Source organism: Oryza brachyantha, chromosome 10 (assembly GCF_000231095.2).
Source record: "Oryza brachyantha chromosome 10, ObraRS2, whole genome shotgun sequence".
Lineage (NCBI taxonomy): Eukaryota > Viridiplantae > Streptophyta > Magnoliopsida > Poales > Poaceae > Oryza > Oryza brachyantha.
This window is the reverse complement of record NC_023172.2, coordinates 12,481,433-12,497,504: the sequence shown is the minus strand read 5'-3', so window position 1 is coordinate 12,497,504 and position 16,072 is coordinate 12,481,433. Positions and strand designations below refer to the sequence as shown.

The window sequence follows — 16,072 nt, the reverse complement described above, 5'->3', positions numbered from 1 at the left end:
TTGATTTTTTTTATTTACATTTGATCATTTGTCTTATTTAAATTATTTAACTGAATATACAAAATTATAAATCATACTTAAAGTTATTTTATAACAAACCAAATCATAACAAATAATCAATAATTATATAAAAATTTTGATAAGACGTAGTGTAAAACATAGTTCTCGAAGTCGGCAGTGTCAATAAAAACGGATAGTAATATTTGGATAATTCGTTATCTTACATATATATTATTATCTTTTTACAACTAATTACTCTAATGTTGTTTTTCTTTCTTCTCGTGACATTAAATGTTAAGATATGGTGTGAAAAAAATCTCCAATATTTAGAGTTTATCTTTTTAATATAAATGGTCCTATTAAAATAGAGGATCGGATAAAGTTAACTTAGTTCGAGAGACCGACACGTGGGCCTAACATGTCAGAACGCATATTTCCGCTGGTTCGCCTTGCAATTTTCAACGGCAATACCATGCATTCATGCCCTTTGGATGAATGAAAAAATATCTCTCTAGCAAAATTTTTTTGTTAGTTTTTAGAGCAAAATAACATTTGAACTTTGTTTTCAGATTGTTGCATTTCTCTACGGTCAACCGACGAATATCTGTACAAAACTCACATAACAATGGATTCAAATTTGGGGTGGTTTAACATATTTACAAACAAAAAATAATCTATAAAGAAGAACTCTTATATACGTGTTCTTGGTGATTTAAAAGATAAGTTTAAAAAATAATCTATAATAAAAAAACTCTAAAATCAACTCTAAATTTAAATTTAGAATTTAAGGTTAAAAATTTATATGTTGGCTTATAAGTATAAGCAGATGTGGTTGTTTATTTCAAGATATAACTGCTCTACTTACCTCCTTATCTCAACAACATCCCTTCATTCATCTTCTTTACATGTTTTTCCATCACACTCAATAAAGCATAAGGCCTTGTTCTTTACCCATAAAAATAAAATCAATCCATTATTAAGTTTTTACAGTTAATATTTAATTAATCATATGCTAATTCAATACCACGAACGAAGTTACCCGCGGAAGAACACGGTCTATATTAGTACTAGTAGGGATATACATGCTTGAGCTCAAAACAGGCCTTAAACCTGCACGGTTGCATGCCATGGCAAGCAGCAGAATAGGAAAAAGGCATGATCATTGTAATGGAGCAACAAGGTCAAAATAATTAAATAAAACAAAAGGTTAGGTCAATTGCAAGGTAAATAGTGACGATTTTCTTTATCAGCGAAGGTCTAACACATACAACATATATAGCCGCTTTTTTATCCCTACATTATCTGCATTGTGTACAAAAGAATATCCTCAATATCCAAGGCTCTGTATCATCTATAACTTAACTGAAGAAACTGATGCTGCTACTCGTTGCAGCATCTCCAATATAACATGGGAACCATAAAAACAGAAGCTAAACTCAGCACCATCGCTGTGTTGATCTCACGTGGTGTGTGCTCCAGCTACCAGGAACTAACCAAGGTCCAAAGGTCCTGCTCTGCTTCCATCTCTCGGAAGAGCTGTTGCCAACCGAAGCTCCTCCAGGGGTGCTTACAAGACCTCACCTTTGATCGGGGGTGCGTAGAACCAAGAGACTATAAGCTACTAATCTCGAGCTGTCTTGTTTCTCCAGGCAGCAATCGGCTTTGGAATGTTGTCAAAAAGAGGGAGAGGAAGAGGGAGAGTGAAAGCATCTGGTTTTAAGGTCCATTTGCTCGTCGACCATATGGAGGAACTGCTGCTATTGCTCTCTGGTTCTTGGAACTCCGGAGTGCTCGACGATTTCCTTACAGCATGCAACCCATCGCTGAAAGAAGGCTCCACCAATGCCATAAGGTTCTGCTGACTCTTGTTCAAATCTTGTCGACTGCCGGACTTAGGCCTCAATGCCAAGCCTTTCCCAGCCCTTGCTAGTACGGCACTGCCATTTTCTTCCCTAGGTAACAACTCACCATCAGCTTTCTGCCGTCGCCTTATCAACTTTTCGCTGTCACCATTCTCCTCAGTGCCACCATTCAGGAGAGAATAACCTATTGCCTGGCTTCTGGTTTTCCTATGTTGAAAAGAGAATGGATCAGAATCTGGTGGCTCTCCAAACCATGGGTCGTCATCCAGGCAAACAGATTTTCCTTTTCCATATACTGACATTTCTGTGCCTTCATGTGTTGGGTCCTTTGGAGGTGGTGTGAGACCGTAGTATCCCTGCAGAAGACTCATGGCTGGTGAAACTTTGTGCCTTGGTGTTCTCAGAACTGAATCCAATAGGTCATCATGAAGGCGACGTGGAGGAGTACATTCCCTGAAATAATATTGTATTGTTATAGCTGGCATTACATAGAAGAGCTAGAAAAAATGTTTGCTTATCCAAGAGCCACCGTAGTAAGTGATTAGTCTAGTATGGTAGCATCGGCAAACGACATTTGAAATGTTGTTTTATTGACTTGGGTGGGCCATGGCCCAGCGTGACCTAAATAAGGTTATATACTTCTATCCCTGAGCGCAAGATGATTAATACCTAGTTGCAGGTTCGTTTGAAATGTGTTTCCCAAATTCTCTACATCTCAATGCTCTTCAATTCTTCTTGTGCTGCCTCATATTATGTTCTGAGCTATAACTGTGGTCACTCAATGGATGTTATACAGGAAATAACAGCGTAGGTGAATGGTCCCAAATGAACATAATTGCGCTCAGAGTCAGAAGCCAATATACCAAGTCATATAACCACCGAATTAACTAACCGCGCATCATACAGAGAGATTGGCTAAAAATAAATTCATAATTACAAAATTCAGTGTACAGCTTATAAGATATAGCAGTATGTTGTGACGTGCCGGTCGCCAATAAGGACATGACTTCCATAACAAACAGTGCAGAGTCCAGCATTGTGCTGATGATAAAAGCAAAATGATGTCATGATTTAAAGTACCTGTCATCACCCTCATATGAACCATTTGACGGGGGATGCCTCCCGGGGAGCGGAATCCGCAGCGTCTTGTGCGCAAACATCTGGAGGTCAGTTGACAGGCCATTCAGCCTCTTAATGTCAGCTACCTGCAACACACACAAAAAGACACAAATCATTCCAAAATCGCTTCCTAATCAATGTAAAGCAAAGCAGCATACTATCAAAAACAGCTAGAAGTTAAAAGATGTTAATTTAATAGCAGTATCTTCTCTAACAAGTATATTCCAATATGATACAGAAAAACGTTAAGAAAAAAAAAAAGACAAGAGCTCCCGCCGCGTTACCTCGACGCCGTACTTGATGGCGATCCCGGCGAGGGTGTCGAGCTTGCCCACCCGGTGCAGCATGTACTGCCCGCACGACGACATCAGCGGCGACGCCGAGGAGGGGGAGGGGGAGGGGGACACCGACTGCTCGACGGCGACGGCGGCGGCGTCCGCCTCCTCGATCTCGAACGAGAACCCATTGGCGCGCGGGACGGCGTGGGGGTCGTCCTCGGCGCGCAAATGGGGGCGGCTCATGACATGCGGCGGCGTGGGGAAGAGATCTGGGGCGCGGGGCCGATTCGGGGGCGGGCCCGCACCGGATTCGCCGTCCCCGGCGCCGGATTCCGGTGGGCGCGAGCGCGGGAGAGAGGGAGATGGGTGACGGAATCCGCGCGCGAGCCGCGGCGCGAGGAGAAGGCCAAGACGAGCGGAGGGGAAGAGAGAGAGACGGGGAGAGAGGAGAGAGAGAGGGAGCTCGCGAGGTGGTTTGGTTAATTTGGTTGACGCAGGGGGGGGGGGTGGGGAGGACTCCAGGGAGGGACGCGAGAAACGTGGCGCAGGAGGGACTCTCGCGTCCCCTTCTCTCTCCTTCAAACGTTTGACAATCTTTTTCTTTTGTTTCGAACGGAGAATTACTGGTGGAGTATCATGCTTTTCTATGAAATATATTGGTACTAATCCTCTTATTTATAGTGTTCTCTATGTTTAATAATATAAAATTTTCTAGTGTTGTTTAAATTTATATGTGTTTTAATGAATCTAAATATATATATAATACATTGATATATGAATAAATCTAGTTAAACCGAAAAAGTTTTATAATATAAAACGGAGATAGTGCGAGATATTATAGATAAGCTTACTAATGGGCTTCAATCGCCTTCGTCCACCAAAATAACTGACATTAAATATTCTTCGTTAGGATCTAACCTAGACTAATCCAATTTGACTTTAGTCTAATACGCACCAAAATATTTGGTTAAAATACCTCTAATTTATTGTAGCCGAATAGATGTACTCACTTAATATGTATAAACTCCGGCATAAAATTTTTAAACTACCGTTCACATTATAAAAAATTATTAAACTTAAATGAAATTTTGTGGGATAATTCATTATGTATAAAAGCAGTTTTGTGTAAATTTTAGTCAATTTCTGCACATGTATCTCGCATATAATTTTTATCTTATCCTTTGGTTATCCAATTAAAGTGATCAATTTGTCCTCCACAAGCCAACTCTATTTAGAAACTAAAATCACCTAACCAAATTTAGTCCACACCAATTCATTTATCACTGTTACCCGATCTAATCCGAAACAGAAATAAGTCCTTTTATATTTATTTCCATCCAACATATTATATTAGCACGTGGCATGTCACCGTTCGGCCGGCGCCGGTCGAGGAGGCAGAAGGTGGCCCGCGGCACCACGGGCTCGGCGGCGGATTCGTCGTCGAGAGAGAGAGAGAGGTGGAAGTCGGTGTTGCTGGGAGACCGGCCTCTCAGGGCGTACGCGCCCAGGTGCGGGCGCCGACGCGGAACGGCTGGGAGGAGATGGGCAGGGCTGGCTCGCCTGGACGTTCAGGGTGCCGGAGTAGCCATCGATCTTGACCATGTGGCATCCTCTCGCGGCGGATTTAGCAGCCGGGCCGGCCGCCGCCGCCGCGCTCTGTGCGAGCGGCGCCGTCGTACGTGGGCGCGGCTGACGGAGGACGACGTACGCGATGGGGATATGTACGGCGATTCTGCCGGCTCGGTCGGCTTTTTCTTTCTGTTTTTTTGTAGTCGTGATCAAATTAACTCGACCTCTACGATCTGCTTACAGAAATAAACCCGATGACCGCGCAGCGAACAGTGAAAAAACTGAATAAAGTTTTATAAGAATAGAACTAAATTTTGTTTGAATTTCTTTTAAAATAGGTGGTGTTATCGAGTCCTTGTTGTTACCGTAGCCAAACAGAGAATTTAGAGAATTTACCATTAAATTCGTGTTTCTTGTAAATTCTCTAAATTCTCAGCCAAACCGTAATCCAGGTTACCAGTAACTCTATCTCCAATGGCGCCCCTGGTGGCTGAGTCGGCGACAATGAACTTTGTTGCAGGGAGGAAGAATGAAAATCCTTGCTTAAGGAAAGGGAATTGGTAAACAACGTTCAATACAAATTGATGCTGAAATGTATAACAAACTATATTTATATACACCAATTTGTCGCCGAACTTATAAAACAAGGTGTCCGTTATTGCTCACCGACTGAATTATCTGATCACACTGGTTAAAACTGTTCCTACTTATATATTTCACATACAGTAATTCCTGTGTGATGGCCCAGACCAAACAGAACACTTTACACTCTGAAATAATTCTGGCCTTACGTTTTAGTGCTTCGATCGATTTTTGTTCTTTTCAGTAACTATCACACTGGGCCTCGACTCTAAACTGGGTCGGTGAGCTGAGCGGAAATGGAACGAGGAGCCCACCCTTCATATCAGCCGGTCTTCCTTTGTGTGAGTTCTTTCTCCGCCCTTCAATGTGGCAACTTCCACTGAGACTGGAGATGCCGCTCAAACTCATTCGACAGGATTCTCTCCCTAGAAAACCCCGTATTAGGGAATGTGATGCTGCGCAAGTCTTCTCAACTGTATATGGAAATGATTATGTACATTCTGGTCTGTACAAGATGTAAGATAGTGAAATGGCCTGCTATAAAAAAGAGGCATCAGGTCCACCTTTCAGTCACTTCCCTTGTAAGATGTAGGCTCGATGCAATTTCAAATAAAAGAGAAAAAGGCTTCCAATGCTTGTAAGGGCGTACTGAGAAATTAACTACCGGCCACTCCACTCAGTTGTCTTTAACAAAATACCACCCTCTAACATGGTCTTATAAAAATATCACCCATCATCTGACTTTCTTAACAAAATGTCACTCTGCTGTATTTGAAGTTGTATTCCCTTTTTCTTTTTTGCATCAAAAAATACGCGAAATGTCAAAAATGCCTCTCTCCAAAGGCACTAATTGCTGCTGCACAACGGTCGGGTACTGCCGCTGCCGGGGGAGGAGAGCTAGCGGCGCCGCGTTGACGCCAGAGGAGAGCTGCCGGGTAATGCCACCCCCGGCCTCCCGACCGCCCACCCCCCCCCCCCCCACCCCACCCCCGGGTGCTGCCCCCTGCAGCCGCGGGCAGGTCGCCTCCTCAGGCCCGGCGTCAGCTCATCTTCCCCGGCTGTCCCCCGCCCTACCCCGGTGTCCGCGGCCTTCCCTGGCTACGGCAGCTAGCTCGCCGCCTCAAGGCAGCGCCGCCAGCTCTCCTCCCCTGGCAGCGGCAGTACCCGGCCATCATGCAGCAGCAATTAGTGCCTTTGGAGAGAGGGCATTTTTGACACTTCACGTGTTTTTGAATGAAAAAAGAGAATACGGCAAATACAGCAGAGTGGCATTTTGTTAAGAAAGTTAGATGAGTGATATTTTTATAGGACCATGCTAGAGGGTGACATTTTGTTAAAGCCAACTGAATAGAGTGGCCTATAGTTAAATTTCTCGAGCATACTCCCTCCGTCTAGAAAAAAACAACTTCTGGGTTTAAATAGTGTATGTCCAAATTCAAATCCAGAAATTCGTTTTTGGAACAGAGGGAGTACAGGTAACTGCAGGTAAAATGGGATAACAAGGTGTGGTTCAAACAATCCAACTAACACACACCTGCTGGACCCTCTGCCGACATGCCACCCACCATACTAAATGCTTAATCCCCAATATTCTTTGGTATATCAAAATCCAGTGTGTTTCAATCTATTTGAAGTTCTACATTTTATTAGAATTTAAACCCAGAAGATCCAACGTAATCAGATTCCCAGGTAACTGGTTAGTTTCAAGTCAGGAAAGATGTCGATAAATACCGGACAGGAATGCACCCAACTGAAGGTTCTATATCAGTCTACCGATGGTCGGCAGAAACTAGCCCTTACACACTTTGGTCTCACCATATGTAGGCTAACAAAATAAAAAAACAACCTTGATGTGAAGTACACAGATCATAACAGAATCATGGTGGCCACATCAAAAGTAAAAAGCGCCAATAGCATCCCAAAGTGTTATTCTATTCATTGCTAGTGTTATACTATTTGTAACTAGCTTTGGCACCAATTCTGCATGCATTAATATGGCAAGTGCAACATGGTGCGAGAATAGAACACACGAAGATTATTTTAGAAAAATAACAGCTGAATAGTTAACCACAAAAAGACAAAATGCATTTACCTTTAACTGATTCTCTGAAACTAATCAGGAAGCTTCAGCCGCCTAAAGAATTCAAAAAGATGAAAGTTTGATGTCCAGTAAAAGAAAGCTATAACAGGACCATCTCTGATGAACTGCAAATTTCACACTGAAAGCCTGTTACAAAGATATCTACTAAATATACAAATTAAAAAAGAAGGTGCATTATAAAATATTTTTAACCTTTCCATCTAGTACCAAAAGCTCGCCATCAACCCATCGAGGGTTTTGGAAACCAGGATCTGCGATTCTCCTTTCCCCCTTGTACCTAGCAACCTATATAATATTGTAATCTAAGATATGAAGTTTACTGTTGAAAAAGAAATAAACTAATACTATGGGAGAAAAGGTACCACTCCAAGCTCTCTAGGGATGATTCCCTTATGCGGGAGCTGATAATGGTTCCCAACCTTTGCACGGAAGACAACCTGCCATGGAGAACGTATCAGATAAACTCAATGTATACCAGCAAAACAGAATATCAATATTTAGGCAGCATCGACTAGTCACAACTTGTAAGCTTATTATAACAAACTCAAGACACAAGAAACTCAAAAGAAGATATTCTTCTGCACATAGCAAGATGCACAACTACTGAAGCACCAAACAAGGGTGGATTGGACCTAATTGCCCCTTGGCTGATGCTTTAGGATATGTGCAAGTGTGGGAGTGAATACTGCTATATACATCCAAGGGAATTCAAACATTTTCAAAGACTGAGAATGGTATGATGATTGCACTTCTTAGCAGAAAACAATTTAGTGAAAAGTCAATATGTACTTTCTTCCAAATGGAAAGGACATAAACCAGGGAATACATTTCCCACAGTACTCGATAGTTTTGTATGGCAAAAGCTGGGGAAGAGCCATAATACCTGACCCGCTGGCACAAGGTTGTCCCCAGTCAACTTTACAGCCTCAACATACTCATAAAACTGTAGGTCCCTGTGTTCATCAGATGAATCATCCTCTCGCCATTGACCAAATTTTCGTTGTAAGCTAAGAATTTCTGAGTCAAATCCTGATGCAGTCATGTATAAGCCTGCGAAGGAAGATTCCTAGTCAGCTAATACTAGCAAGAAGTATTAGCATTTAGCAAGAAGGAATTCGTGCCTAGATGAGGACAATTATACCACGAAACATGGTTCAAGAAGGCACTAGGCGCTAGCCGGGCAGCTGGGTGGCGCCTAGCAGACGCCTAGGTTGGACCAACTAGTCACAAAATTATACTATATAACACTAAAATAGCAAAAAAAAATACAAAAGACAGTTTGGCCGTCTAATCCACCATCTAATGCCTAATCATGGTGGCTAACTGGTGCCTAGTGCTGACTTTTAGAACACTTCCATGCAAATCTTAAGTGGAAAGTATCATTTGGAACATACCAGTAAGAGGATCTAAAGAGATAGGCATCTGAATACGGCTGAAGTGAGTAACTCCATACAAATTTTGCTGAACCTTGTTATTGTGTTGCTTGATGCCAAGTTGTAGTACCTGCATAAGAGAAATTTAAATGATATCGTGAACAAGTCTAAAACTTTGCAATTGGTTTGAAATATTCATGCCCTCCCTTACTTTACCAAATTTATTCACATCTGGCTGAATTAATATAGCTTTCCTTAGTTTACAGAACTTATTCAAATCTTGCTGCATAGCAGATATGGTTGTGTTGATAAAGCAAGTAAAGACAGAAAACATATATGAAGGGGAATGGATATACACTAAGGTGTTTGATACAGATTTAATAATTTACAATTAACAATCAATTCAAAACAAGATGCTATAAATACCCTGCAGAAGAATAATTGGCAGGTCCATTCTCTAGCAAGGAGACAAAAACGCTATGTGGCTTTAACAAACAGTAATTCACGGGGAAAAAAAAAAGAAAAACACTGCCAATTCAGGAATAAAAACCAGAGAGTTCTTAGACCAGAAATCAATCAAACAAATTTTATTCAAACTAACAAATGCAAGATATCAAAAGCAAACATAAAACACTACTCACCGATAACTTTCTGTTGCTGCCTACCAACTTTACACGATCAAATTGAAGATAATCATCATCCTGCTGAGTGGTACGGGGTCCAACTCTTTCTTTAGAAGTCTGTTGAACCTTTTCCACGTCTTGCTTTTTACTATATTGGTCAGTATAGAACGAAAAAGCAAAGCGGTCTCTTCTTTCTAATCTAGCTGGCATTCTCTCAAAGGATTCTGTTGATGATGAAGAAGTAAAATCCTTGTCATCCTCAGTGATAAAATCAATTGAAATTAAGGCTTCAATATCACTTTCATCACCAGTTTCATCAACATCATCTTCTCCAGAAGCTGCTTCTGCTACTTCAATGTTATCTCCATCACCAATATCTTCTGAGGAATCATTTTCAACCTCAGGATTATCATTGTCATCATCTTCATCAGACATCTGATCAAAAATTTTGATTATATAGTCCTGGTTAACATTTTCCATGGGTACCACTTTCAGTATTTTAACCCTGGGAACTGGAGTTGAATCACTTGGCAAGTTTTTGAAACCAGCTGGCCCAGCAGAAACATCACTATCATCATTATTTTGATCATCCATGTTTATCCCTTCATTGTGATCCTCATGTTTAGCCCCAAATGAAGTGCTAGATATGTTAATACTGTCCATGTCTAGTTTCTCTCTCAACATATTTGGCAACTGCTGAGAATCACTGTCTTCTGGTTTCAGATGCACTGCCTGTAAACAAGACTGCCATTTGTCAAGAATGGGCAGAACAAAAAACATGCAAGCTGTTTGCGTACCAACTCCAAACTTCACACAAGTTCTTAGATTAAATAATATATATGTCATCTATCGCTATCAAAGTTGGACCAAATAGGGATAGAAAGTCACATGTCAGATCACCATGCATGTCAAACGTGTTTCTCAGTTATAATTATTATATTAAGGGAAAATTGAAGGCTGCCATTATAATTTTATAAATTTAGAGATATGTCATCCTGGCCCACGTGTCATTGACTCATGTGGGATCCACATGTCATTGAGATACCAATGGCATATCTCTAACTTTACAAAATTATAATGGCACGGTTGCAAATTTCCAATGACATTCAACAGAACTTTGTTTTGGTACTTCAAGAGAAAAACTATACGAGTTGCAAGCTGCATCCACAATGGTAGTAATTGCAAAAGGAAATCATAAGTTTCCATGTGAAATATATAAATCTCGTTGTTTCGTTGTAATACAAAATGGAACAAGGGGTCGCCCCGATGTTTCCTAAGAGAAACAAATCTGAGGAAACATGCACCTAGATGGACCTGCAATTGTTTCTTTTTGACTGACAGCATGCCTTCATCTAGAACTATATGTCCTAAAGGTGAGTAAATCCTTGTTCAAAATGTATAAAATTGCAGTGCCAATCAATATGACACTTCCATCTGCCATTACCATATATAATGTTATTGTCACACTAAAAGAAATAAAAGATATTATTGTGAGTTTACAGAACTACGTGAGAAATCAATAAATGTGTGTTCTACTTGTGCAATTGGTAACAAATGGAATTATTCCTACAATTTCCAGGCATATTCTTTTCATTGGAATATAATTTAGTGCACCTGTAGGTGGTATCCCCCATTTTCTTCTGCAAAGTAAATTTCAAATATGGGGAAACCAGGGCCATCTGAATTCAGCTGCCTGAACAAGAGAAAATTAAAGGCTCAATTAGAAAAAAGAGCAAATACTATCAGTACAAATATGCAATCATTTCCATGAGGGCATCAGATCCATCAATGAAAGCATTTGGCAGTAGCTAACCTACGGTATTTCTTCCTGTCTACAATGGAATAATGATGATGATGGAATTAACAAGAATCCCAAGTATTTCATGAACACAATGCAAACAGCAAGGTGCACAATTATTGACTAAAAAAAGTCTCTGGGATATAATAAGTAAAAAAATTAAATTGTCCATGAAGTAGTTATCCACATATCAGACATGTAATTCCCTATGTAAATAATAAATAGATGAAAAATATTACCTGGTATCATAACTTTTCGCCACATATCGACCATGTTCAGCGCTTATATGGATTATAAGACCATATGGATCAGACAAATTTCCGGAAATCCCAGACCACCATCCCAACTGCATGTGCTCTAAAGAATCAGGTGATACCATTCTTTTGCACAGATGGAAAGAAGCGAAATAAAAAAAAGAAATGGATAATCATGCACAATCATGCACTACAGAACATAACAGTGAAAGAAAATAGAAAATACTACTTACATAGAACTGAATCTTTATAACAGAACACCTATATTTTCTGTTTATTGTTATTTCTCATCACATTATGCATTCCAAAAACAGGTAGTTCAGGCCTGGAGGAGTTTGTGGTTAGTCAAATTACCTTAGTTTCCTGATTCTCATGACTTTAGAACATAGGTGTCATAGTCAGTCTCAAACAATTTCTAGCTCTGGCATTCACCAGAAAGCACATAGGCCACACAAACACTACTATGTGTATTGCACACAACTTCTAGACAGATATCCATAGTGTGACAGATATGTAACTAAAATAGTTAAAATTTCTGCTTGAGATATAAATTTGTTATCATGCTTGCTTGTTTAATCCCCCAAGAGCAACTGAATTGTTGTTCTTGCTGTAATAAGTAGGAAGCAAAATTTTAGTATACATTCAGCAAATCATCGCTAGAAACATACAGAAGTAGTTACACATTCCATTTCAAAATGAACGGGGAAATCTTTAGGCTAGTACTAATATTTAAGGTAAATTAACTTTAATCCACCACTCCTTTTCTGGTTTTTCCCCCTTCAATAATTGGCTTGGTCCATATTTATTAATGTGAATGGCAACATGTAACAATAGGTATTTCATAATTGCAAGCATATATTATAGCAATACGAAAGCAGTTATGTAGAAACTTTCCAATACTAACCAGTCCTGCACCAGCATGATCTCTAATATAAGCTGCATCCATGTAGCGCTCCTCTTGTATTGCACTCTGAATGCCCAAAAGGATTATAAAAAGAGTTAGCAAATTTGTCTTACTATTTTGACAATGGAAAATATTAATTTGGAACAATTCCTCTATCTACAAAAGCAGTTTATTTACATCCTTCTGTCATCAGTAGAAGTTAGGCATATGACATTGTTTAATGTTGCTGGTTAAGACATCGTGTGCAATACAATAGTTTATGGAAATTTTTGGCACAAGGCTACCTTGTTGACCCCCATAAATTGGGTTATTTCAGTAAGTAGCAAACTTGTTAATTATTATTTGTTATTCTCCATCAAATCAGCAACAATGCTAGATATTCATCCTCCTATAGGCTTGTACAGTATAGGTATTTTAGTATAGAGGAGCCAATTCAATATTGAGAGCAAAATAACAAAGATGCAAAGTGCCCCTTGCCACTTACAACATTTAAAGAGAGATACTCCTTACATTTAAGTCAGAAATTGCTCTGCCCACCGTATCATTTTTTGATGTAGCAGCAATAGCCAACTTCAGTTTGTGAGCGCTCCTGAAGTCCTCTCTATAAACAGCAGTCTGTAGTTGTAGCTGAAATGCAAAATACAGCTATCAGGAAATATGTAATGATGGTATAACACAGAGGTTGAGGAGAAAAATTATGTCTAGACAAAAGCACAGGATAGACATGGTGAATCTTCCTCAACCAAACACTAAGTTCCATCTGGTATCTTTGAAAAGGGTATATCCACATATTATGCATCTGGCATACTAGATTTCAAACAATTCCTGATGTCAAAGAATTGGCATGTTTGACAATTTAAAACTAATTGATGAGACATTTAGAAAGTATAAGCACCATTTAAATGGGTAGATAAGTTTGTAACTGGCTGACTCTTCCTTATAATGGTATTTATTAAGGACATTTTCAAGTTTCAACAATGGTCGATGTTGAATTGTGCGGTTTCTTGATAGTATCTGAAGAAAATTGGGAGAATTATAGAGTAGAGGCTTTCAGGCCGTTTTGTAACCTGTTACCATTTATATAAAATCTAACCGTGGGGGCTTCCCTCATTGTCTTTTGATCAAAAAAAAATGGGAGAATTGCAAGGTTATGTGATCATAGATTACGCACTAACTGCTGTAGCATGTAGCTCCTGGTCAGCATCAGGAGAATGGGAACTTATCTAAATGCAAAGTTTAACTCACAGTACAAAGCACATTTTCGGAGCATAGTAAACCATGGGTCCTTATAAAGGCATTGTTTACACTACGGTAAAGGTTCAGAAGTTACTCGTAGATAACATGGACAATGAGTGGAAATACCGATGCCACCATGAAGTCCAGCATACCCTCCTATAACTAGGTATAATTTCCGGATGAACAAAAATCACCATCAGCCTATACACATACAGTTGGTCCAGGAAGTACACAGAACTAACTAGTGTTGCTATTTAACACGAAAAAAATCAGTAAGTAAACAGAAGCAGTTCGACAAAGTGAACGTGTGGAGTTCTATGTCACTTAAAAGTTTCTACTGAATTCAGCAATACATCGAACTTAAAGTTAAGAGTGCGTTATTGGAAATGGCACGAATTAGCTGGATTAGTTTTCGTGCGAAAGATATACCTGCAGCTCATCAACGAGGCGCTCGCTCTCCTCGATTAGAGCAAAGTGCTGCTTCCATCTCTCCCAGCTCCATTTCCCCTCTTCACCCTCCACCTCCCGCTCTTCTTCCTCCTCCCCTCTAACCTGCCCTTCGCAAAATTTCTCAACCCTCTTCCCGAGCCCAGCACCCTTCCCAGGGGGCGTCAAGGGCCAGTAGCTGCCGACGTACTCGCTCCACCGCCGCACGGCCCCCTGCAACGCGTCGTGGAACAGCGCGTCCCACCCCCGCCGCCGCTCGCCGCCTCCGTCCGCGTCGGGGCTCCGCGCGCCGCCGCACCTGACCACGGAGGACGCCCGGCGGTCCCGCGGCGCGGGGGCTGCGCCGGCGAGCCGCCGCACGCGGTGCCCCCGCCGCGCCGCGAGGAACCCGCTAGGGCTCGGATCCCACTGGCGGCGCGACACCAACGACGACGACGAAGACGAGGCGGAGCAGGACGACACGGCGCCCGGGAGCGGCGCGCGCGGCGCCGTGGAGACGGACGCCGCCGCCATGGAGAGGCAGAGGCAGAGGGCGACGCGCTGCTCGGCGGGGGGAGCGCTCGCGTCGCCGCCTCGCGACCCTTTTGGTTTCGCTTCTGGACTCGCGTGGTCTCCTCCTCTGCTTCGGGCTCGCCCCCCTCTTCCTCGTGTGGATTGGAACGAGATGATAAGACTCGCGGCCTGGCGGGGAGGGGATGATGACAGGTGGGCCCCTCCGACGGACACCTGTGCGAGTTTCTGCGGCGTGCGGTTTTTGTTTTTTTTTTTTCTTTCTCTCCTTTTTTGTATTTTTTGGGTGCCTTGCTTGGGTCGTCGGAAACGCGGGGGCCACGAGAAAAGGTTTGGCGGCGACGGCGTGGGTACAGCACGCCGGACGATGGCTTGTGGTGTGCGACTGTCTGCGGGTAGCGGTAGTGTGCAGGTAGGACCCACATGTAAGAGGCACCGGACCACTGGAGGAGGATGACAAGTGGGACCTCTCTCACTATGCATTTTCATTGGGGAGAGTGGAGAGTGATGTGTGATAGGGGTGTTTAGTTAGGGAAATAAAAATTCTTTGGTGTCAGGTCACACGTTTGACCGGACGTTGAAAGGGTATTTTAGATATAATAAAAAAACGAATTTCACACGGCTTGTCTAAAAACCGCGGGACGAATCTTTTGAGCATAATTAATCCATCATTAGCGCATGTGAGGTTACTGTAGCACTTATGGCTAGTTATGGACTAATTATGCTTAAAGGATTTGTCTCGTGATTTCTCACATAATTATGTAATTAGTTTTTCATTTCAAAAATTTAATTGTACAAAAAATTTCATTTATGTGTAATGCTCTTTTTAGTTATACAAAAATTCGATGTGATGTTTTTTTTAAAAAAAATTAGCAACTAAACAGGGCCGGATGTTCTAGGCCGGGAGAGGGATGTTTTTTTTTTTTTTTTTTGCTCTTTTAATTGTGAATCAGATAGATGGTGCTAGTTTGATGCTAAAATCATGGGTTTTTGCAGGAAGGTATTATTCAGGAGGGCAGATCAAGGTCGAGACTGGTGGTAGCCCGACGTAGTTCAAACGAAATTTTTACTCTCTGGTCTTTGTTAATTGTAAAGTTGTAACCAACGACTTTTAATGCATACGACGATAAAAGAAATCAAAAATCCCTCACAACATCACATCAAGCAATAAACTGAACAATCAAACACATAACATAGAGAGCATGTTTTGTTCATACTAATTTCGTTTATAGCTTATTATCAAAAGTGGTCTGTTACGATAAAAACTATATCCGATGAATTTAATATAACTGATTTTGTATTGGTACAGATGTTTGACTTGGGACAAACACACAGTGACTTCTAATATGAAACGGAATCAGTATTAAATGACAATGATATTGATTAATAATTATATGAAACACTTATGCTTGTGCA

The 16,072-nt window shown here is 41.2% G+C and overlaps 2 protein-coding genes across 5 annotated transcripts; both read right to left on the bottom strand.

Moving 5' to 3' along the window:
* Positions 1–1,216: 1,216 nt before the first annotated feature.
* Positions 1,217–3,722, bottom strand: LOC102702596. The gene is made up of 3 exons (XM_006661814.3): positions 3,266–3,722; positions 2,943–3,067; positions 1,217–2,315 (listed from the first exon to the last, which is right to left on the bottom strand). Exons 1-3 carry the CDS (start codon positions 3,500–3,502, stop codon positions 1,622–1,624), a joined length of 1,056 nt encoding a protein of 351 aa, XP_006661877.2. The 5' UTR covers positions 3,503–3,722; the 3' UTR covers positions 1,217–1,621.
* A 1,841-nt stretch (positions 3,723–5,563) lies between these two features.
* LOC102721961 (protein EXECUTER 1, chloroplastic) lies at positions 5,564–14,773 on the bottom strand. Of its 4 annotated transcripts, none has more exons than XM_040528300.1 (12): positions 14,129–14,773; positions 12,974–13,090; positions 12,464–12,529; positions 11,545–11,651; positions 11,122–11,200; positions 9,526–10,239; positions 8,906–9,014; positions 8,395–8,561; positions 7,874–7,948; positions 7,704–7,796; positions 7,503–7,615; positions 5,564–5,947 (listed from the first exon to the last, which is right to left on the bottom strand). In XM_040528300.1, exons 1-11 carry the CDS (start codon positions 14,657–14,659, stop codon positions 7,523–7,525), a joined length of 2,151 nt encoding a protein of 716 aa, XP_040384234.1. In that variant the 5' UTR covers positions 14,660–14,773; the 3' UTR covers positions 5,564–5,947; positions 7,503–7,522. The 4 variants fall into 4 exon arrangements, with proteins under 4 accessions (XP_040384234.1, XP_015697032.2, XP_040384235.1 ...); XM_015841546.2 differs by having other exon boundaries at positions 5,564–5,944; XM_040528301.1 differs by having other exon boundaries at positions 5,564–5,883.
* Between the last annotated feature and the right edge of the window lie 1,299 nt (positions 14,774–16,072).